Source organism: Achroia grisella, unplaced genomic scaffold (genome assembly GCF_030625045.1).
Source record: "Achroia grisella isolate CSIRO2021 unplaced genomic scaffold, CSIRO_AGI_Agris_v1 utg1179, whole genome shotgun sequence".
Taxonomy (NCBI): Eukaryota; Metazoa; Arthropoda; class Insecta; order Lepidoptera; family Pyralidae; genus Achroia; species Achroia grisella.
The window spans coordinates 1,518,638-1,544,810 of NW_026712591.1; the positions used below are offsets into that span (position 1 = coordinate 1,518,638).

The 26,173-nt window shown below is 29.4% G+C and overlaps 2 protein-coding genes across 3 annotated transcripts in view; one reads left to right on the top strand and one right to left on the bottom strand.

Annotated features, from left to right (window-relative positions):
- Positions 1-5,108: 5,108 nt before the first annotated feature.
- LOC131852930 (ras-related protein Rab-3) lies at positions 5,109-11,045 on the bottom strand. 2 transcript variants are annotated; one of them, XM_059203694.1, is made up of 6 exons: positions 10,540-11,045; positions 8,296-8,402; positions 7,688-7,805; positions 6,907-7,025; positions 6,280-6,451; positions 5,109-5,383 (listed from the first exon to the last, which is right to left on the bottom strand). In XM_059203694.1, the coding sequence occupies exons 2-6, from the start codon at positions 8,400-8,402 to the stop codon at positions 5,237-5,239; spliced, it is 663 nt and encodes a 220-aa protein (XP_059059677.1). In that variant the 5' UTR covers positions 10,540-11,045; the 3' UTR covers positions 5,109-5,236. The 2 variants fall into 2 exon arrangements, with proteins under 2 accessions (XP_059059677.1, XP_059059669.1); XM_059203686.1 differs by lacking the exon at positions 10,540-11,045 and adding an exon at positions 8,716-8,804.
- A 6,953-nt stretch (positions 11,046-17,998) lies between these two features.
- The window catches only part of LOC131853327 (uncharacterized), a 150,396-nt gene continuing 142,221 nt past the window's right edge, over positions 17,999-26,173 (top strand). Inside the window, exons 1-2 of the mRNA XM_059204191.1 lie at positions 17,999-18,160; positions 18,422-18,632. The gene's annotated coding sequence lies outside the window, so the exon portion shown is untranslated. The remainder of the gene's footprint in view (positions 18,161-18,421; positions 18,633-26,173) is intronic.

Consider the following 26,173-nt stretch of genomic DNA (forward strand, 5'->3'; position numbering starts at 1 on the left):
TTTAACATTTTCCCCCAAGTAAGAAGTTGGTTGTAAATACAGATTATTAAAGCCGATGCTAAAATCATAGCGAGTTAATTACTTATATTGGTAACGGAGATTCAAAATTAATTTCGGCAAACTGATGTAGGTACTATCACTGAGCTTGCACGAATGCCCTATGTCATGAAAAAATCTCAACGATGAATACTAAATTAATCGTTCTTACTTTTCAATATTAAAGTAACTTATTTAATCTTTGTGATTGAGATGTTATGGGATTCAGGTTGAAGCATTGTCCATAAAGACACAATAATTAATTTTTCATTTAACTTACATATAATTAAGATAATTAACACAATAACGGTACAGACTAATATTCACTCAGTGAGTCATTAGTTGACTATTGCAAAGGTTTGCTATTTTATAAAGAAAATAACGACCAAACAATCAAACAACTTTAACAAGTGCACTAAATAGTTGATCGTTATTACGACAAAGGGGTTTAAAATTTGTTGTAGGATCAAAATTATTAATAGAAATTACCCACGTACCTAACTATAAATTTACTGTTCTGAACTGAAACAGACATCTGTGTTCATACTGTACTATCTATTTCTATACTTTAACATGTCCTTGACCTAATCGATTTATATGACCTAGTTCGTGATGCTAATAAGTAAGAAAAGTGTGCCGTGACTAAATTTTAAATCTGTCGTTACTCACATTAGACTTTTTCTTTTAATTTTGTAATTCATTTTGAATAACTTAGAAAACATGACAAATATTTCCATTTTGTAAAAATAAAAGAATTTCAAACCAAATTTGATTGGTTTTTCGCTGTCACTATATATAATATAATTATTGACAAATATCGAATTAAATCAAATTAAATGTGTAAATTAAATGGTATCTACCTTCCTAAATAAATACAATTTTATTTATAAACTTATATAAGACACGTTGCTATTCACCCGAATGAACTGGTTCAGAAGCATCTAGTCAATAACCCAACAAACAGACTAAAAAGAGCACATGTCCTGGAGCAGGATAAAAGATTTCTACCTAGCTGAAATATGGGGACTTTGTCCATAGATAGAAATCCTCCCACGCCAATTTCCAACAACTTACCTGCTTATAGAACCCACACTGATTGCAGATAGCCAAATTCTAAAGAAATAATATAAATTATGAACTTACCTGTAGCAAAGTATAGGCGAGGTATAGAAATAAGATAATTGTAAATTCCTCGTCTACACTTCATTTGTTAGAATCCAATTTCATAGTTGTTTTTTTTATAGACATACAATATATCAAACATCTTCCCTGTAACAAATTACTTATTAATACGATAAGTAAAATAAACACAACATTCGTATGTTATAATATATATTCGTGAATCTCTTACATCAGTGTACTATATATAATTCCTTTATTAACGCACAACAAATATTATAACATACATTCAATGAAGAATAGCTAATCGATTATTATATATTTCACTGATTTGTGAGCTAAGCTTTATGATTGATGTATTAAATCAATGTATACACGAAATAAATTAATGCTTTCACATATTTTTATTTGGTATAAATATAATATCAGATAAAGTGTAAGTACTATTTTTTGCTAAACAACATCTCTACCTAAAGCCCGTCACTACGATATGCCTTTCGTGTCCTCCTATAGGACTCACACACACTGCTAGATACGATACGTCTACGATTACAACTTCTCTTTATATATCAATTCGTTAAAATGTTTAAGATCCACTGCGGGCTCTATTTAGAAATTTTCACTGCAACCCAAATAAATCGACCCATCAAATTAGTGCTGCTATTAAATTAGGTCTAATTTTCTATTATATTATTAGTTGCATTAATGTACACACAACTGACAGTAACAACTGGGTTTCAATTTATTGGGCGGCAGCAAACATTTTCAACGTATACGATTCATGATTGTAAATTCTATACTTTGTTATATTGGGTCCACGATGTAATTGATTTCGTCAAATTGACATTTCCAAATGTACATTCCAAAGCATGATATTCATTATAAACAATGAAAGCAGTTGACAAGATATTGTAGCATCTGTATAATGTTAGATACTTTTACATATAACAAACACAAGTCAGAAATGAATTGGCTCTAATGTTTCTTTTTTAGATTACTCACTGCGCATACTTGAATTTGTTATTGAATATATATAGAATGTAATATGTAAACCCAAGTTTTCTGTATCCGTTAACAACCAGTAATTGTCCATTAAAGATACAATAGATAAGGTCTATTATAAATATTAATTATGTAAAAATATCGCTTTGTTGCCCAGTAGTTAATGGATAATAGCCAATTTTAGATACATATCAATACTTATGACAATAGTGTCCGAATATACGCAGCCCGAAAGAAACAGGTTACTGGCGCTATAGAATGCAAACATTGTTATCCACAAAATATTGAATTAGCTATAATTTCTTACGACAATTTAATTTGGCGCTCCATTAATATATTCCTCAAATATTTTATGTAACCCTTTTATTTGGGTGTTTTAAGTTGAAGCAATGATCAATTAAATAAATCATTATAATTTTAATATAGTACGTATATGTTTAATATATCATCAAAATGATGTCAACACATTACTTAACTAATTTACCTAATAATTAGTTTCTAAAAAATAATGTGCTCATGTTTCAACAGAATTTGATATAAATCGTATTGTCTATGTCATCTACAGATAATAAGTCTAGTGTTAGCCCCATAGATTAAGGAAATACTCCCTAACTATGGTTATTCCATAGATGTTTGTGGATCATTCCGATTGTTTTCAGTGTTATTGAAATTCTCTATGTATTACTAATACGTTTGTATGTTTATCTATCTCAAACAATGAATTTTGATTTTTTTTTATATATGCAAATATTTTAAAATCTATAAATATACTTTTTTGTAGTATGCCAGTGTCTATGTTTATCACGTTGCTGACGGGAAAGCTACGTTATCAACGTTTTACGTTAGGCGGACTAATTTATAAATACTATCATTATTTTTATTGCCAATGATATAATTATGTGAGAGTACAAATATTCGATGAAATGGAATGAAAATGAAATGCTTTGACAATTCGTATAATATGCATATATGTATTATATGAATTATCATAGCATTTCATTTCACGTATATGTATATAAAACTGACTTTAAATCGAATTGATCCACTTTCACTATAGTCATACATATTGAATACTCTCAATAATACGTACTGATGATGCAATTTAAATAAAAGGTTACATAGTATAATATTACTTAGCCTAACAATTGTGATTAAATAAACACCTATAGTTAGATATTAACATAGCATAGTAGGTAACAAGAATACAAACAGATTTATACGTAGGTAGATATAATACTATACAATCGTTTATTTATACACTTGTAAACACATATTTACAAACATGTGAGCATCTTATTAAAGATGCTCGAATAAATAGAACATTTATTAATGCAGGCCAAGATCCTAAGCTTATTCAGTTGCATGCAGTTACAAACACATTGATAATAACATTAATATAACGTCAAGATATATTGATTATGCCAAAATATAACAAGACACACTAATTAATTGCCTTACAATCAAATAAAGCAACCTAATCTAACAGCAATAGATAACACTAATTACCACTAAATAATTCAAAGCTAATGATAAACACGAAATGAAAATAAAAATATCAACAGTTTAGGGAACACTTATAACAAGTTACACGCCATATACAGCAAGAATGTCATACATTGTCACTCCTGTACTATGTATAATACCCGTTATAACATCAGCTTTCAATGTCATAGCAATAAATTATGATAATTGACAAACAATTGTTACTGCGTTCATAGTACAGAGCACAGTCAATGACTGATTTAGTATTACAGAAAACTCAGTACATTGGCGACATACGAGTATGACTGTGACTAATAATCATACGAGTATATTTGGAAACTAAGCATGTCTCTCAAGCTGCACTAGCCAAATTTGGCTGGGCCGGGAGAGAAACACGAGCGGTGAATGTGACTATTGACATACGAAGACAAAAGAGCCCCTTAAATCTATAGCGAGCAGTTCCTGGGTTCCCCTCTCTGCCACACGATGAACCCGGCACCCGCATATTGACTTCATGGAATGCTCTGTTCATCTTTTATTCGTGTTGTATTATATAGCTATAAATTTCTATATATTCGCCAACAAAGCTGGGAATATTGTGAAATATTGATGGTATTTTTGGCAAATATAGAGAACTTGTTAGCGCATATGAGTAAACTTGTTATAAGTTTAAAATTTTGGTCCATATTTCGGATTAAGTTAGAGTTATTGTTGACATGACTTTGTAACCTAGGGCAGGTTTCGCAGGCTGAAAATCTCTCGCTAACGAAGAGGAAAGTCTTTGACAAGGTTCAAGTAGAAATTGTCTAATAAATTCTTAAAACATGTAGTAAATCTACATAGACTTTTTTGTCTGATTCTCGTTAAATTTAAAAGAAAGTAACACACCCGTGTTACTGTGTAAGTGGTTTTGTCTCAAAATGCTTAATTGTAAGATATCGTTGTAAAACACGTACTACTTAAACGATTACATATCAATTAAATAAATAATCCTAAAAGCGAATAAATAATAAAAAATATATTTATGCCATAAATTCATCAATATAGGTTAATTTTAACAACTATTAGAAGTATCAGATCCCTACTCCAGCTCGCAATATACATAGATATAGCTATCTAACACCTATAGATTTAGTAATACTAATATATATTATTTTTTATTATTGTTACACAAGTTTTTAACAATCACTCAACCAATTTCTTAAATTACTTTATGCTTGAAATGGTAACAACAATTTATACTAAATGACACACATATAATAAACATTACATAAGTTTAGAAATGAACAGGAATGCTTGAAACTGGATATAACTATAAGTATTTTAAGGAACATCGAAAACCGTTTAATTATATTGGGGTTTATGTAATAAAATAATATATAAATAGAAATGATGAAGAAATAAATATTTTTTGGTAATAAATCGATAACTAGAAATATTATATTTGTCTAATTTATGTTTTTGCAGAGTAAAATATTAATTAGACTTTATTTATTTTCTATAGTAGAATCTTCAATTTGAAAGAAGTAAAACAAATAAATAAACTATGATAAAACAGCTGAAGAAGCAATAACTTTTCATTGTATAGTGTATTCTATTAACAGTTACAATTAGGGTTGCTATTGCCTTGTGGTTGTTCTGTCAGACGTTGACCGCGGGCTCCACCAGCCAACATGGCGGGCTCCGAATCGAGACTTTCTGACATCTTGTCGCAAATTATATCGACCAACCGTTCAAACACAGCCTGAAAATAAACAAGAATCAACTATATTTTATACAATTGGTATTCATATTAATAAATCGTAAAAGGTAAGTATATAAAAGCAAAATATAACGAAAGATCAAATAATTCTTTCTTCTAAAGTCAGAAGCATGTTCATAGAGCAATAATTTATAGACCCCAGTGGTAATTATTAAATAATATCTAAATATTAACAATATTCAATAAATAATATAACAGCAACGTCTTTTTAATGCGGTAATATTACAAACGTTAGTTTACATTTAGGTATTAATATTTGTAAAGAAGATTTTGATATCGTTACAATAGCAAATTCAAAATAATTCTTTTTTCTAATATTGCACGTATTGTGTTAGATCATTTTTAAGAGAATCAAGTTACAAGCTCAAACAGTTTACGTAAGATTATATAAATAATATTCAATTCAATATTATTAATATAATTTATCACGCCACCTAATCTAATTAGAATTTTTTTATTGGTATCAATATGTTGAGACGGTTAAAACAAATTTGGTCACAACTAAACATGACATGGTTTAAGGGATAAGGTGCCTAAAGCCCTAATATAATATTAATAATAGAGGGTGTACTAAACCGAAAGCTAAAGGACATTCATGCAACTGAACAAAGAAGTAAAGTCAATATTGAAAAATAATTTTTAAAACGTTTATACAAACGGTGTAGAGATGTAATCAATAAAATGTAGGAGAAACTGCTTCAGTTTCGTGAGTCTTTTTCTGCCTGGCTTTTCGCTTTATATTCTTAGTGAGTAAAAGACATGAACATGAAATAAAAGCTTGTCTTATGCCAATTTATTATATTTATATTTTCCTTTTATAAAGAGAGCAATTCCCAGTAATAATGATATTTGCAATATTAAACTACATAAACATTTACCTTAACGTTGATGTTTTCCTTAGCACTTGTTTCATAGAACTCTACTCCAAGCTGATCAGCCAACTGTCTTCCACGTTCTGCACTGACCACACGTTCTTCCTCCATGTCGCATTTATTACCCACCAGTATCACTTGTGCGTTATCCCATGAATAGGTTTTAATTTGTGTTACCCTATAAATGAAAGAACAGTGAATTAAAAAAAACAGATTTGCTTTATACCGAAACTGCTATAAACATTAAGTCTATTATTATTTCAAAATAGGATGAATTATTAAAGGCTGTTCTGTGAATAAATGTATGTCGATGAACATTACAGTCTATATACAAGATATTACCAAGATTTTAGAGTTTTTTCATTTTTTAAGTTATAACTAATATAGAAATTAGTTTTTATTAAAATTGTTTTTAGTATTAGTAATTCAAAACCCACGAATATTGTTGACATTTGGGAGAAATTATTAACGATCTAATAATAATACCTACGGGTACTATATTGTGTACAGCTGTATTAAATAAACTATATAGTTAATAGGTCTAATAACTATAGAAAAATTTGATAATAATGCCATTATTCAATTGATTAAATAATTACTTCTTAGAAGAATATTTTTATTAATTTAACTTACCAATCCTGGACACTATTGAAGCTCTCCTCATTAGTGATATCGTACATTAGAATGAAGCCCATAGCCCCTCGATAGTATGCCGTAGTTATTGTGCGGTAGCGTTCTTGCCCTGCAGTGTCCTGAAATATTAAACCCAAAGGCTCGACTTATTCTTGGAAATACGCCAATATTACTTTAATACTTTATATTCCTAACGTTGCCTAGATTTTTGGCGCCCTACATTTAAAAAAAGGAATATATGTATAATTCCTTATAATGTTAGGAAAAGACTAATAAATATTCATGAATTTAAAAAAGTACTTAATTTTCAATAGTTGATGGCCTTCGTCCTGATTCAAATGTCATTAATGAAAGTAGCCTAATGCTTAATGCTAAACGGCAAAATTAGAACCAACAAAATAGCGTATGTTTATTACAGGAAATGAAACATTAGTCTCTAAAATAGCAAAGTCAGTTTCCACCCCATAAATTAGTGTACCAATTAAATCAATTCAAAATATCTTTCTTCATGTAAATCTAATAAAGACTTTTATGATATATCAAATCTACCATCATTTAGCTCGAAAGTACTCGGAGTACTTTCGATATCGATTTATAAAGAACTGGAAAGAAACTCGATTCTTATTCTATTATTATTATTATTATTATGTTCTATATATTATGTATATTAATTACTTAAAAATGTATACACTAAATAGACTACATACTCGATAATAATAGATATTTTTTTAAAGAACCCAAATGTATTTAACATCTAGTCAAGACATAAAATATTACTTACCCATATTTGAAGTTTTACACGTTTGTCATGGCGAAAGACGGTTTTCACCTTGAAGTCGATACCGACAGTAGACACGAATGCTGAAGTGAACGAATCATCCGCATAGCGAAACAGGAAACTAGAACAGAATATTGATATTTAGATCTAGGCGCCTTTTTTGCCTTGATAATTTTAAGCACTGCACAATTCCACAAATATATTTTTTTTCAATAAGTTTATTTATATGTAACTTAGTACTATAATAAGCGAAAGAATAAATAAAAATCTACATCGTATTCTATTATAAACCCTTCAAGTTGATCATTTGTTCAAAAATATAATTGTATGAAATAGGCATAATACCAACTTCTTTATATGTAGGTTTATTGTAAATTCTCATAAAACGGAGTCTCTTTTAAAACAAAGAGATTTGGTCTCCATTTATCCTGCTAGTCTACTAATATCCTCCGGATATTTCAAAGTATAACCAAAATTGGAAAATCGTATTTTTTTATGTTATTAAGATAAAAATATTTTTTCTTAGAGATTCAAGGAAATAGCCGCAAGTGGTTTCAATCTTATGCACTGCTATCTTAATAAGAGGAGTAGTAAATATATTTAATCCTTACCTAGTTTTGCCGACAGAGCTGTTTCCAATGATGAGCAACTTGAACATATAATCAAAATTTTGATCTGCAGCATCCTTTTGCCACTTTGGATCTCCACCGCCAGCCATCTAATAAAAAACATTAGAATAAAATTAATCAAAATATTTGAAGTTCTGGTAACTATGAATTTTGACGATCAATAATTAAGAGGAAGGGAAAATGCATTGTTAGAAATGTGAACTGATGACCTTATTGCTAGCAATATACCATGTCAGTTTAACCTCCACGCGGTTCCCTCTGGAAACCATCGTGATATGGGCTAACTGACCTGACCTCACGCTCATCTAATCATCTTCTACTGGTGCCCCGCCAGCGTAAACCATTAGCGTAGCCGGGTGTTACATTACGATCCATAAAAAAATAAGTAGAATGCTTCTGTACCTCAGCACTATTAGTTTCACTAAAACTGTTATTAACACTTTCAATTTTATTATCCATTTTTATATTTTAAACAATAAATAAAGTACTGTTACAACTGTATGTATTTTTTATACTGAACATTTTGCGCTCTGTGAGCATGCAACCGTTAGTTGATAGTATTGATTAAGTAAAAAACAACTTTATTACCCTGTGTTAACATACATACAACCCACATTGTTGTACCTTTCAACGTTGAAATGAAAGACCTTATCATTTCTGATGATAATGACGAATTTTCATGCTTATTGCGTTACTTATAAGAGTTACTTTGTACTAACAGTCAAATAGAAATGTCCTTGTATAACAATTGAACCTAACTTTAGATAATACCACCGTATCGTCACTTCCCATACGATAGAATGTTTATAGCCGTGTATACATCTGCATCATTATTAAAAATGTCCAAATTACTTTACTATAACTTAAGTAGATACGTATGTATGAGAAGCTATTAATAATATTTAATTATCTATAAAGAATCATATTTATCGATATTATATTATATATAGGTATATACATATATTACTAAATGTCTAAAACATATTCAAGTCTATGAACACATTATATTCACCTCTAAATTACGTTACGTGAGGTATTAGCTGTGTCCGCCGTTTCACCCGCATGAAATTTATAGCCTATATGTCATTCTGATATCTGACTTATATTACTGTAAAGTTTCATCTAAATCTATTCAGTAGTTTTTGCGTGAAGGGCTAACAAACATCCATTCATCCATACTCCCAAATTTCGTATTTAAAATATTAATAAGATATAGATAACTAAAAAATATATACCAAACACGAAGAAAGCTGCTCGCTCAAATTATATAGGGTGAATAGTACCTAAGTCAGTAATCAGTTTCAATTCATATAATTTAATAAACACCCTCTAATAAACAACCCTTTGTAGTATATATTACACAAGGAATATCCCTACTGTGTCATTTTGCTCCCTGTTGAGAGACAAACAAGCCTATTGCGTAGGCCTGTTTTAATTGTAATATTCTCATAGACGTACATACATCTAAGATAAATGTCTACTAGATATGTCTTTTTTATGATTAAAAAATAAACATATTTATACTAATGTTATATACGTCAAAAAGCACCTGTCTGTCTGTTTCTATATCTGTATTTTATGTTTTTACGCTTAAACGGCTGACCAGATTATAATGAAATTTGATATTATGGTAAATAGTACTCTCGAGAAAGTGCTACTCATAAAAAGTGAAGACGTCACTCACTAACTTCATAACGCCCAACCTTATTTTTATATAACCTCTGTTCTTCAGACTTAGACAAGAAGTAAAAAAGGTCATTTTGGAAGTTGTATGTCTAAGCGGTTAAAACGGAAATATAAAATATTAAAATCACTACAAAAAATATTAAGTAGACATATTAAAATTACTACAATTACTACATTAATAAGTTTAATAATAATTTAGGAGTATATTTTCCTGATAAAACTAGTGTGTCGGCTTGGATTAAAGTTTGTGAATTAATAAGCAAAAATATTGCATTTGCGGTATGTGACGTCATGAAAAATTACGGCTGACTAATTCTTTAAGTTACCCTATACATTGATCATAGAGATTTCAATATAATTGTATAAATATCAATTATAACATACGTACTTAACATAAAAAAAGAAATATTATATTATATATCGAGTATATATCTAAAATTTTCTTGTAATTCAGCAATAACATATCTCAAGTTATCGTAACTTTTATTTTCTTGAGGTTAACTAAAATACACATTATATCTACTAACAAACAGTACTAACCTTTTTCAGTCTTTCAGCAATTAATTGAAGCAGAAACGTTAAATTTATCACTATTTATAATATATCGCTGAAAATTGTTTCAGAGATACAACAGTAAGCCACGCTGTGTATATCCCTCCCTTTCACATTCGTACTGTATAACGGGATCGACTCCCACAGTTTTACGCGTTTATCGATTTCTTGCGCCTGTTTTGCAGACCTCAAAACACCTACAGTTTATAAATCCTTATGAAACCCATCCGAGCGACCACAACGCAAAGTACACAATCTCACTGCTGCCGTCAATTTAAAACACACAAAAATCGATAATTCTGTAGTTATTTCGTAACAGTTAGTTTCACGCTTTCCAATAATTTCCGACTTTACCAGTAACTATAGATTTAGTTAAGTTACTCCATGGTTTGCACGTTATTTTATTTAGATGTCGAACTATTTATTCAACTGTTTCAAAAATTAGGTCTAGAATAAAGATGAGGAATGTTTCGCGCTCACAGCTGTTACCTCCTGTAAGCTCCCTCTCTTAGTGAAATGGGTATAGGAGGAAAATTCAAGATGGCGTATCACTGCGCGCGCAGGTCCTTGCGCAGCCTGTCAAACTTAGAACGAGATAAATCTGATTTTAGTAATAAGCGATATTTTTAATATCGCTTATGTAAATTTAAGTAACATTATAGTTTACAAACTGATATAATTATAAAACAATCATATTGAGTATTTTAAGAGTTCTTCACTACTAAACATTTACATATTATTGATCTATATTTTAGCATTTTCAAACATTTAGATTTGTCAATAGATTAGTCACAAGATTAATCTTTGGATCTTAACAAAGTAAATGTTATATGATTTGTGTATTGTTATACTCATTTTACATAACTGTATATAAAACTCGGGACATTGAGAGTTTATTTTTGGAAACAGGCGTCTCCAGACTCGACAGAATATCTGTTTCATCCTTCCATGATTTTCGTTGAGACATGTAATATTTTATTTGTAATATTAATTTATTATTAACACAATAATATATCATAATTAATTTTGGTTTAAAACCACTAACTTATGTATTTAAAATGTTAAAAAATATTATCTTTGTTCGAAGATACCTAACGATAGACGTATAAAATTATTTACAGAGTAAGGTCAATAAAAAAATTTGATCTCAAATAAATTAATTCAGTTTTAGTAATTACAAATGGGAATGTAGGTTTACCTACATTAATAAATATTATAAGTAGCAACCTATATATCTCGCGAAAGGCAGGGACAAATGCTTGCAGCCTTTTATAGGAGCCTTGACCTCCCGTTGACCTAATTCCTGAGTTGCAGCTTCCATATTACAATTAACATGCGTTCGTGTATTTTAATATTTTATAAGTAACATATTTTTACTTTAGCCAATAGGCATAGGCATAGGCAAGGCATATTTTATTACATCAGGGAAATAACTTAATATAAAATTCATTACGTATATTATTAAAATGAAATTTTAATAAAATATGTAATGCTATTGTAGAGTAGTTAACATTTAGAGAAGTGATTCGCAACCTCTTTTTATGACATACCTCACATTAGTGCTTTCTAAAATATTGTAATATACATAAATTTTAACATTAAAAAATTAAATTGTTCTAATATTGTTTAAAGAAACTTTATTTATTTATTTATATAATTTAACGGGTTTAGGCCTGCAATAAACAAGTTTAAACCCAATGCATATTATACATGTTTTTAAACTACATGGTTTAGAAAGAAATCATTGGCAAAAATGATTAACGAATCAGATTAAGTAAATTTTCAAAGCGTATAATGAAAATTTTCTTAATCTGATAGAGATTTTGTCGTATTATGGCACCGAAATATAAACATTGCATTTAAATGGGTCGAGCGAAGGATTAAAACGTGTCGAGTCCATTTTTGAATTGCCCCTTAAACAACTAATTCCCCCCTGATAGGGTGAGGACCCCGCGTAGTAAAATACTGACCTACAGATGAAATAAAAAACATGTACTGTTTATTTTATTAATGTATCTGTGCTATTTTGAGGACTCTATATTTATGGAAGTACGACTTTATGATATGTCACGCCTATTTGCTGTATTTTTCAGAATGTAAAATATCTAAATCAATTAAAATATGTTTCTATATTTTGATTAATTACTGTTAGTGAACGTTAATTGGCTAAGTATTATACTTTACATCATTCTTTTACAAATCTTTACAATTTTTGTAAATATTTCATAACCATACTTTTTATGTAAATTCATAATAAAAATCTTTTAATTAATATGAATAAAACATGCCCTCTGTTTATAATAGTTTCAATGAAGTAGCCAGTATTTACTAACAGATCCACTGAATTTTGAAACGGTTGCAAGTACACAATAAAGCAAGCGACATTGCCATATGAACTTATTCGTAAATTCCGCTGTAATACATAGATGGCACTCTGAGCATGATTTTGCTGTTTGAAATATTTCATTTTATTACTCAACTCACACATTTATTATATAGTCTTATTCTTTTATGTTGTAATTAAATATTATTAGATTGCATTACTCACCCTACTCTACTACTCTCCAGTGTAAGCACTTTTGAAGTAGAAGAACAAATAATTTTATTACTAAAGAACCTATTCCTTATTAATAAAATTATAAAAGTAAAATTTCAATAATTACTTCAATTCATAAATTTGATAAGTTCTGTACAAATCTCTCCGGCAAATGTAATATCCAATTTCCTATTATGTAATGTATATAATACTATTTAAAACAATCAAATTAAAATAGTGACTCATTTACGTGAATATAAAATATATGTTATATAAAAATTAGAATTCATCTTGTTTTGTTTAGATTTTTTTTTGTTATTTCTTCATAACTTAAATCTTTGAATTCTGAAGGTAAGTGAAAAACTTTTTGACATAAGTTATTCTGCTACAATCGTAAACATGTAGCCAGCAATAGGAGCCGTGTTATAGTACCTAAGTTCGTAAAAGAGACACATTTTATTAACAGTTATACAAAGTCTCTAGGCGCTTATGTACTTACGAACTGTTTTGACTTTACTTCACCATTGATCTTATACATATGAATATCTAATGAATAATAAGTTTTTTATTGTCAAGGTCATAGAAGTGTAAGTGTTTGTTATATTTTAATGTATATTTTGCACTTAGCAATATATTTTGTCCAATTTACATAATATCTTTTTTAATTATAGCCTGTGTATTATTGTGATGTATAAGCTATACTGTAAAGTTTCATTAAAATCCGTTCCGTAGTTTTTGCGTGAAAGAGTAACAAATACCCTTCTGTTTGTGAGTATACAAACTTTAATAATATTAGTAAGATTATGATTTAGTACAAGAACATAGATACAACTTTGTAAAAAGTACAACAACGGACTCTATTCTAAATGCATTAAACGTCTGCCTAGTACAACATAACGTATAAATATTACGGACGTAGATAATGCAAATTCCCAGAAAACATAATTGAGTAGTCTCAATATTTATTTAAACTAAACACAAACACGTGTATCGACAAAAGTCATAGTCGTTTCTTAAACAGTCGTGGCCCGTGGCTGAGGACTGTCCGGACCAGTGCCAACGAACAGATAGAACGTCACAATAAATTATTGTAAAATAGTAATAATCCCTGGCATTTGCCATCTACACGATGGCAGCCATGATATTATTGTTGCGGAACATAAACAAATTGGGATTTTTTAAATAGTTTCAGTTTACGATACGAGCCATTTTAATTAACATTGACCGTCGTTAAATTTGGTGCCTACTATCAAGAAATAGCTACGAATTTGTGATATTAGAATATTGGAACGTTGAAATATTTAAAACATTCTATTTGATTTTTTTGAGTTAAAGATGAATTCATAGTGATAAACGCTTTACTTAACTAAAAAACTATTTTTTAAGCTATATTGTTATAATTCCTTTAAACCCGCTGTCAATGGGAGGAAGTTTTCAATTCCACTTTTTTTTTCAGTAATATCACAGATAACATAATATTAGTAATATAAAGACGAAAGTGTACTAGTAGTGCACACACTAATAAAACACATATATGTATAATAATCTTCATGCGGGCATCGGAATCAGGAATAGAATAGATTAGAAAATCATTTATACAAATAAACTTAATTTAAGCACTTTTGAATAGTCAGCACAATTTTATTGGGTCAAATATAAATATACAATAAGATTAAATCAGTCGTTGTGATAAGAGCCGACTAGTCCCTACAAACAGCACTCATTCATGAGTATGACGGATGAGCCAGCCATCACTGCGCTCGACCATATTTTAGGGAGCCCAAAGACCCGGCCCACCACGCCGCCACATGTCTGGACATTTTAGTGAGCATGACTACTCATTCCACTCGACCACATCACAGCTACTTAAAATTACTATATGGTAATTACAGTATTCGCACTTTACATGAGGATGCATGCGGCAATCAATACAAAAGCCGCTAGCTATCATATATCAAGAAAGCAGTATGAAAAATAAATTAAAACGTTGTCCGCAAATAAACTTATTCTTGCTAGATATTTCTTTCATCTGTAAATTCATCTATCCTATAATAGGCTTCTTTATACAAATTACAGAATAATATACATTTGTTTTTTTATATATAATATAAAATTTGAATTGCCTCTCTGTCAGATTTAGCGTAGATTCTGGCAGGTAAACTGATTCCAGATAAATCTAATTAAAAAGTTACTTGAAGACGTGAGCTTTAATTACAGGCTTCAAATTTACAATGAAAATGCAACACCCTCCATTTTCTTCTTGGAAGATTCACATATTTGTTGTATTTAAACACCTCATATGATGCCATTCTAGACTACAGTCTCTATACCCATTAATTTCACTGCCACGACATTACCCTTGAACCGAAATACTTTACATACAAGGTTATTGAAATAGATGTGACAGGTTCACGTTCCAGATTTACTATTGTATAAAATCAACCCCTGTAAGAAGAGTCTGTAACTAACTACTGCAATGCTATGGATGCAAAAAAATATAAATCTTTTGCAGAAAACGTTAGCGGTGGGAATGGCACTTATCTTAAATACCCTTCTTGTAATGTATTCCTGGTAATTTGGTTAATGATTTCTACTAGATAGAAGACTTGACTAATAATAGGAGAATTATAGACTAGTATTGGGTACTTCAACTTCAATTACTATGTTTTATAGTTAAGCCAGTGAATTAGTATAGATAATGCAATATTCCTATAGTTAAATAAGTATAGGAATATTTTATTGTTTAAGTTATTTTAAATAAAATTATTAGGTGTTAATTTACTTGTAACATGAATTTAGTCATAGTTCCGTTTAGCTATTTAGTATTTACTTTAATATAAAGTGACTTAGTTTTTACTCGCTGATCCCTGCAAATTTGTCTGCATCACACTTATATTTATCATTATATATTTCGATCAATTTACATAATATCTTTTTAAAATATAGCCTATGTGTTATTCATCTATATTACTGTAAAGTTTCTTCAAAACCTTGTCACAAGCTTTCGCATATATAATATTAGTAAGAGATATGTATACTTTGCATTCTTATGTATTTACATACACTTCAGTAGTAGTAGTATCAATATTGTATTTTGCATTTAAGTATCCTATACTTAAACGCAAAATACAGTATCCAAAACATCGAATCTTATCAACTTATGAAATTCGAAATTAATGTGATTTGAACCACAATAAAAAAAACTAATTAAATTATACCAAAAAAAACTAATTAAAATCAACCTGAATAAATCTGACTATAATTTTCAAAGTTGTAAATAAAAAAATCCGTAAATTATTTTTGGAGTTTGTGAATTTAAAAAATACCTTTATAATATTAGTAAAGGACTTTTATAATATTGTATGAAATCGAAATCAATACAATATCCAATTTGTAATGTATCTATCATGATCGATTTAGATGTACATTTGAATATAAAAAGATAAACAAGTATTTTAGACTTCAAAAATTATACTATATATTCAGCCCAAGGCACTAATAAAATGCCATGGGCTGGATATATAGTAAGATAAAGATAAGCCGTAGCTAGATGAAATAAAAAAAAACGTATTTGTATATTTACATGAGCAACAATTAAGCACTTAAAATTAATTCTTAACGTACGGATGACCTTTGAGTGTCGTCAAATAATTTCTTTGGCAAAGACATTCGGTATGTCGCGTCGGACTACGCGAACCGCGGAAATGTCGCACGAACGAGAATAGACGCAGCGTCGACAGGCGTGCAAGTGACGTCATAACGCGTAATGTGTTTTGCAGAATTTCAAGTGTCTCTTTTAAATGACTACAGTATAAGCCATTTTTAATTAATCTTAACATCTGAGCACTGTTAGAGTACCAATGATAATAATAATTTTGATCATTGTGATGTATTTCTTCCCCAACAACGATAGTAGCAAATCCTATATATATTCAATAACAAATCCTAACAAAATTAGTATTTGGACCAATGGGATCCTCTAGCTCAATTATATTATTACAAAAACCGTTTAACCACCACGATTAGAATCTCAGTGACAGCTAAGCAGTTAGCGTTGTAAGATGTTTTAAATCGATCGACGGATCGATAATAGATTCACCGTGCGAGAGCCGGTTCCATAGTGTGGCTGAGGTTGACTCCGAGCATGTCCTGGAACATATACTCCCGTGAAGGTTTTACCGATTCCTGGCTGATTGCAGTGCCAGATCAACAAAGATCTTTTAGAAGATTGTAGAGAGGTTTTGCTGGCATATCTCTCGCTCCCACTTCGACAGCATACAAATTAACCACATAGCCATTTTTGGTTAATAGGTATAAAAATGTAATGTCTACAATAGTATTTACTCATTACTAAATTCAAGCTACACATGCGATTCTGAGAATTGAACTTTACCAAGATAGATGATAGTTTCATATGTGTATATTTAATTGTGATATATAATTATTCATTAAATGGTCCCATAATACTTTTCTGTATTGAATTATTTAATATTTACTATAATAAATTTAATTTATAGTAAATATAGATAACAAATTAATGCAATAGGTATATGAAATGTGTCATAATATTCCCCGAGTACAAATAAAATTCAACTACAAATTTTAATTAAAAAATGTTATAAAATATAGTAAATACGAATTCTTTCATGCTATGTCGACAATAAAATGGGCCATCGTGGATATGACAAATAAACAAAGTCAACAATAATATCTCTACAATTATTATATCGATTGTATGAACTAGGTTAACAAAACGGTATTAGTGACAACAAAAATACGGCGGCCTTTCAAAATTGCACGGGTTTGCATGTCGGTCGAGTGCATGACGAGGGTTGTCGGCGCGGTAGCACGGCCGCACGAAACAAAATTGTCTATGGCACGGGACTCGGGCGGGCCAGTCCTACGTATACCCGCGCGGTCGCCGCCCGCCGCGTAAGCAATGCGCTAGGATCGCGCGACACCCCCTAAATGAACCACGATCGACTTAACGAACATACTAATTTACATCACATGATAACTTAAACAATCCATACCAAACGAGAATTAGCGAACGAATCGTGCGAGTTGTGAAATGTACGTTGAAAACATTTTTCAGAACTTTTCACGACTTTCGGATATTAGTGTCACAACCCGCTAGTTTTTTAGTGAAACCCCGCAAGCACATTTATTTTCTTTACACACCATGCCTCACATGTGTGATTTAAACCGAAACCTATTTATACATAAAAAACGACTGAAAATTTCTGATCGCAGCCTTTAAAGTTTACACACAGTTTATGAAACGACTTTACACTCTTTTACAAATGATTTTGAACTATACTTATTATCCTTCAGAACAATCCTTAGAACATTAAGAAAATTTGACCAAAGACATTAAATATACTTATAAATATTAGTGTAATCTATAAACTAGAACTTAATGTAGAAAGTGTGTTTTAGCTCAAGTGTTTGAAAGACTTAAACGTGTTATTGTTAATTAGTTTAATAACAACCTAGTGGGTGTTTTAGTGTATATATTTTCCTACGCCTTTCCTTAAATCTACTGGTAAGATATTTCTATATATATTAAAAAAAAATTGGTATATATTAAGCCTATTAAGAATATTGTTAACTTTAATATTAGTTATGATATCCAATTCAGTTTTATTTCTCATCATCTACTAGAAATATGTTTCTGTAAAAAGTTAAAGTTATATTTTTAGGTATCAATTACTAGCTCTGTCCTGAAACATAGTTCATCTAAATTCTGGAAATATATAATAAAAGTATTACTATGTGTTAATCTTGAATATTATTTATCATATACCTGTCAAAAAAATTGGAAAAACTACTGTACAGATTCGAAGCTATTGTTCTTTCACATAGAAATTACATGAAATTTTATTGCATAAAATATGATATATAGAAATCACTTTACCAAATGTTACAGTGCTTTTTACGTGAAAGAGCAATAAAGCTTTCATCTGTACAGACTGTCGTTGTTAAAGTAATAATCTATGATAAACCTACATAGACATATGAATTCTATTGAATCTATGATTATTTAATCATAATTTACCTAATGAAAACTGTATGAGGCATCCAGCCTTCTCCAGTTATTAAATTACAATTTACAATCACTACCTTTTCCAATAATAATTTAAATTTGAAAGTCTCGTTTGACGATAATATATGTATCACATTCTGTATTTGTAATTTTGTAAACCTAGTTAATAGTTCAACGGAAGTTCGGTCTTACAATAGTAGGTATCTTAAAATAATATTGTTTTTAAGTATCTTACAGCGAGTGTCCGTGTTCTACTTTTATTTAGCTCGTAATGAGGACAGTTTAAATTCGCGATCTTGTGATGTTTTAAAAATATTGAGACTTGTAGTTGTTTAAACAAGACGTTACATCTATTATCTAATAACTGAAGATTTTATTACGTCATTAAACATGTTTGTCTAATAGAAATTTAATGAAGATATTTTAAAATATGTTTCACCTATGTGAATCAAGGCTACATATTTAGGTAGGTGTAGATGTCTACAAAAAAAATAGTAATAATAGTAGGTATATTTACTATATTATTATAATTTTATTTTATTATTCTATGAAACAATGATATAGTTAACTGTAAACATTATTAAATGAATTTAAAGTTGGCCATTTAATTTGAAGTATTATTTAAATACATAATTTTACACACAGTTTAGTAATGCACCGATTTTACGATACAATTTAAACCACTTAGAGATAAACTCATGTAAATACTAATCGAACCTTACAGTTTTCTGATATGCTTACTTCGGAAAATTACTCATGTACTCGTATATATGTCTGTAATATATTACAATAATTAATATGATTATGAAGTAAAGTAGAAACAATGTGACATAAATAGAAGCCGGCAAATTTGCCCAACTCCTTCTCCATAGAGAATCAAATTCATGATAATAATATGTCACTTTATAACCATACTGCCTTATAGTATCACGAGTTTGTGATTAAAGATCAATGGATGTTTGTTACTCTTTCATGCAAAATCTACTGAATAGATTTTAATGAAACTTTACGGTAATGCATCATATACCTACATCAGAAAAACACGTAGGCTACAAAGTTCATGCGGGCCAAAACGGCGGGCATAGTTAGTGAGTTATATTTAATTCATATGGATTCCAGATAATTGCCTTATTTTGTAATTTACTGCATAGGAAGACATTATATAACATTTTAATGCTCATTATGTCTAACAGTTCTGAAGGCCTGAGTGCATAGTATAGTGTAAGAAGCCCCTGTATGTTTTATATATTTTACTTTATAAGTACCCTAAAAGTATAGTAATAAATTACATAACTGATAATTATTATATGTATATAAATGTAACTACATACCATATATTTTTTAGTATAATACTTATTAAAAACCTTAATGGAAAAATAAAAACATTTTTTATATCTTTTATTTTCAATATATGAGATAATCAGAATTTAAAAGTATTCCAAATATGTATTAAAAAAATTGCAGTTTCCCTTTTTTTCGCATTTCTGGATATGAATCTTATTCTCATTCTTCATTTCTCTAGTAATTGTTTTATTACTCAAGCAATGAATACAATTTCAAGTATATAAATAAATTAATGTAATATTAATTCCAATATAGGATTGAAAATTGAAGGAACAAAAGATCTCTCCAGTGAACACATGAGGCGTAATGTCAGTAGGTATTATAGAATATCATACGTAGACTTGTGCCAAGTCCAATGACATCGTGAGATATTTATAAAACAATATTATAGTGCCAAACCCCTTTCTTGAATGCATCTAAACATATATATAATAGTAATGAACCTATATGCCTGTATATTACATGTTTAATGTACAATGTATATTACATGCCTGTATATTACACCAAAGTAATACAGGACAAATAAAAGAGTTTCTACTTATAATTTGGTTTGTTGATAAAATTTATAAAATATCCAATACCTTTATAGATTTAAATAGTTATATGTGAGCGATTGTATGTGATGCAACTTTATAAATAAATTTATTATAATTTAAATTTGACAAACAATTAACATGGCATGTCTATGACTTGAATTCACTTTACATCCTATAGACCTAATAGTACTCAGAAATACAATAACAGGCGGTATAGACATATGTAGGTATGTTGTTGTAATGAATATAGTCTATCAATGCATTTCGCAAAGCATATTTGCATACAACGTATTAGTGTATTCAAATATGCTAGTCTGCCAGCAATACTGTATCCGATACGTATAACATAAAAACTCGGATCGAATTCTGATGCAGATCGTGCATAGAGATCGGTTTCAATGGATGTTGCTGACCAATGTTTGAGACTATTCAACTTCAATTCAGACCGGAAATTGTGCGCAAGCGCATTTAAATAATATTCTGTGTACAAAAATTTATATTAATTATTAGAGATCCAATTATTGTATAAATCTCATCATTAATTACTTTGTAAAAATCTAAGTTTTCTATGGTTGAAATAATTATTGAAATCTGTCAAGTATTTTTTAATTCAGCCTTTTTACATACACAAACAATAACGAAACAAAATCTTTTTTCTATATGATAATTTTATCCATTCATGTTCATACCTGTTATGAGAGAGGGTAGGTAGAAGCAACCAAGGGCCACTGACTATCTTTACAAACAAGCTTCGTTTGTAACATTTTAACATTACATAAGAAACAATTAATATTCCAATTAAGAACCTTAAGATGGTGTTAATACAAAATACGACCTCCCATTCTGCCGTAAGTGTACATGACCGGGGCGACAGAAAAAATATGCTTATTTCGCCGGGTCTAAAAAGGTTGAAAGCCATTATGTTGTAAAGGATTTATAAAATCCCTAACGTCAAAAGCAATTACACTCATTCCACTTTGAGTCAGAGTTATACATAAATCAGAACAGTACTTTTAGTAAACAGTGAAGTTGATTTCATGTGAAATTTATTACAACTCTCTTAATGTAATTAAGAACAATATTACAAATTATGTTAAATAGTTTTATATGTAAACATTATAAGCTTAAGCTTTTCTAATCTTATACATAAAATTCTCGTGTCACAGTTTTCGTTCCCATACTCCTCCGAAACGGCTTGACCGATTCTCATGAAATTTTGTGAGCGTATTGAGTAGGTCTGAGAATCGGCCAACATCTATTTTTCATCCCCCTAAATGTTAGGGGGATGAAAAATAACAAAAAATTTAGGTGTGGACTACCACACCTAAATTTTTTGTTTTATTTTAAAGCAAAACAACATTTGCCGGGACAGCTAGTATTTTATAAGTAGAACAATAAATTGTAAGACAACTCTCATAGTAAAACTTTTGGATAACTATAATGTGCACATCACTATTTCTCTATGTAGGAGTTGGCGCCATATTCTCTATCCTTCACGGTACACTGTGCACATTACGGATAGCGTAAAAGGTAAGACGAGATATTGTTGTCCATCTTACTCGCAAAATGCTAGCGAGTGAAGAGAAACTTTATGGACTGTAATTAAAAAATAGCAGTTAGTTTACATCACTAGTTCAAATAATACATACATGTAGTTTTTATATTGAAAATATCACAATTGCAGGAAACGATGGTGACGCTGCAGAGCGAATAGAAATGAAAGTAACAACATATTTACATACGAACAATAACTAATCATTACAATTGTGAAGGACGAACGGGATGCAACGTTTATCTTATTATTATTTCATTATATTTTTTATAAAAAGGTGCCATTCAGTTCAGCTGTATGTAAATTATTTATACAATTTACAATTACAATATACAAATAATATCAATTAAATATATAAACTGATTTTTGAGTAAACTTCAATAGAATGGTAGATTATAATTTAGAGGTTATAAATTCTATATTATAAATAATATATTACATCATTAGTATATTCTGTAGATATGTTTGTTCACTTTAATCATTTTGCACTGATTTTCGTGATTCCTTTTGCATTTTGGATACATTTTTTTGAGACTGGAACATTTCTTACTTTTAAATTATGTTATGTGTGCTTTTACATATAAATGTTTCTATAAAAATAATAGCTAGGTACTTAAGTAATAGAATATACTTTCATTTTAGAAAGTAACGTTACTAGAAGTATATTTCTAGAAGAACTATTATCAGAATCAGATTGCATTTATAAATACGGTTGATTTGAATATATTTTGTAAGGAATCTTAAAAGCAACGTGTATCACAATGACTGCTCGTTTTCTTACTAGTTCAAGTCATTTAATGAATTAATATTAGTCACAAAGTTTCTTAGAAAAGACCCTATAAATTTATACCTCTAGAGGGAAGTTAGTTCTTAACTTCACGAATACGTGAACATTGCGAAGCGAAGGTACCCTAATCCTGTTACGTCTGGGCACCCACGTTTCGCTAATTATTCCGTTAACTTGGGTCGTAGACTGAAATTGCTATACCATAATTTATGTGGTCATATATTTCTAATTAGATTGAATATTTTGGATATATATTCAGTAACTTTTAACTGAAATATGTATTAAATCGAAATATTGAGTGGCATTGAAGCATATAAATAAATACATACATAATTTAGTAACAACGTCCTCGTAAAATTTTATTTTACTGACTGGTAACAATATTATTCTTGATTTCTCAAGAGACATATTTCTTTATAAACTACTAGCACTATATAATTTAAATAAAAATATAGTGATTAAATTCTCATAAACCATTATCAATCGTTTCATAATAACTTGAATTGTTTGTTTTTTCTATACTATTCTTCTTATTTCTTTATTTAATGAGATGTGATGTCTTTTGTAATATTACATATATTATAAAAAATACCACATCTCATCACAATCTACGTTTAGCATATGTGTAAATAATTATATAGCGTAAATGAAAATACCAATACGAAAAATAGTCACTCAATAAAAAATTTATAGTAACTTATTAGTTTTCGTAGAATGGCATTATGTTGCATGTACAAAAACCACGATATTCCAGTATCTTGACATATTAACAGCTTGTTGGATCACAATATAATCTAATTATACGTAAGTTTATTGCCGAGAGCATTTTATAATGTCTCTGCGTCCTATAGACTGCCTGTAATTGAACTATAGTAGGTCTCTAAGCTTATTTAACCTTTTTATTATATAAAAATTGTATGTAATTAATATTGATAGCCATGGGAGTAAAAAATATTGAATACAAAATTATTAATCTAACTAGCTGATATTTAAATAAAATAATTTTACGTATAAGAAATAAAAATAATTCAAATAAGTGGCACTTGAACTAGCAGTTGAAGACTGAAGTTTCTGTAATTAAATAGGTTTATTTACCGCTGCTTTGCGCACCCATAATGAGTCTTACTTATGAATTTCCATTCAAAGTATGACTAATGATGTAATGGAGATTAGTATTAGCATAGATAACATAATATTACATAGTATTTTATTATCGTTAAGTTAAGATAAAATAGATTTTCTTTCTTTCATTTATCTCTGCGTCATTTCGATTTTTCAAGTATTTCTGTGTATATTCTTTTCTAATCACATCGTATATCACAGTTCATCCTGCTCTTTTAGGTTTTTTGTAATATTAAAATGCAATACTTTCCTTGCACATGGCTTTTGAATTTTGTTTTTATAATTGGTGTCTAAGGACTATTTATTTTCATTTTTCTTCACTGTCATTTTGACATGTTATATGAGCAAAATAAAATGTTATCTATATTATAATAACATTGAATACAATAAATGTTACCTACATTATTTAGGTACAATTATGAACTAATATTGACTAATACGATTGGACATAATTATAAGCATTTTTGCCATATTCTATCTTAATTTAATTTCACATAAAATAATATAAAATGATTTCTAACTCATAAAATGACGGTGAGCTCTAAAATCAAGGTTACTCAATAGACAAAATAAAAAATGCTTTAAATTTATATGTAGAATGAACAAAATTCTGGTGTCAGCGCTGTCAATCCGGAAATCTGACAATGCAGGCGTGCGCTGAAAATTTAAAAGGTTGGCTTGAGGAAATCGTTTAAGAGACGGTGCGATGAACAGCTGAGCGCTGAGTCCCGGACGCAGGTGGCACGCCGTATGTAAATTTAGCCAGTGAGTCGTAGTCCGTTCATTGTCACCACACGAGCCAAGGCCCAACAACAAATTGTTGGCCCATCTGTGGCTATGGCAGACGTTGAATTACCGTTGCATAATTTTAGCAAAACACTGTTGCTATTATGTTAGGTTTACCATAACTTATCAGACGATTCGTATTAGTCACGTGTTTGCTTTGACGATTTTAGAAGTGCATCTGTAATAGCTAACGAGGTGACGATTTAATCTACAGAAACTAAGATAAACCGTAAAATTCAGTTATATTATTATAACTTATTTTATAATTGGCAGTAATGTACTGCCAATTATTAAATATTTAAGATCAATTTTAATTATTATAAATCTTAAATACTAAATTGAATTGAAGTATATTTTGTTGATAGAAGTAATAATCAATTAACCTAAATAGTATATCTATATATAGAATGTAATCTGCAATATTAAATTGTAAGTTACTCAAATAAATATACACACAGTAAATTGCATTACTTCCTACACTTTCATTACAATGATATTAGTCAACCCCCAGCCAATGGTCTGTACGGATTTTAAATCAAAATTTACTTACTAATGTAATATGTATAGTAATGTGGTTCTTAATATTTATATACTATCCCCGTTATATTCATATCGAAGATGGAAGTGATTTTTGTATGATAAATTCTTAAATTATTTATTAACGTATTATTAATTTTTTTAGTAACGTTGTCATTTATTACATAAATATTGCTTATTATTTATTTATAATTCATTAATTTATCAAAATAATGTTTTGGTGAATTACATTTGCTGTAGAATTGTTTTATTCCATTCTCTCTGAACATTTCAATTACGAACCTTTCAGAGATTCAATTAACTCATAGCTTTAATTAAGCCATTATACAATCGGTAGCTAAGATCGGATAAAGTATCACCTGATTCTACGGTTGAT

Excerpts from the sequence above, each read along its gene's own strand:
- LOC131852930 (XM_059203686.1), bottom strand. The coding sequence starts at position 8,772 with ATGGATAATAAAATTGAAAGTGTTAATAACAGTTTTAGTGAAACTAAT. Across the intron at positions 8,403-8,715 it reads GTGAAACTAATAGTGCTGAG|ATGGCTGGCGGTGGAGATCC; the intron begins GTACAGAAGCAT and ends GTTTTTTATTAG. Across the intron at positions 7,026-7,687 it reads GTGTAAAACTTCAAATATGG|GACACTGCAGGGCAAGAACG; the intron begins GTAAGTAATATT and ends TTAATATTTCAG.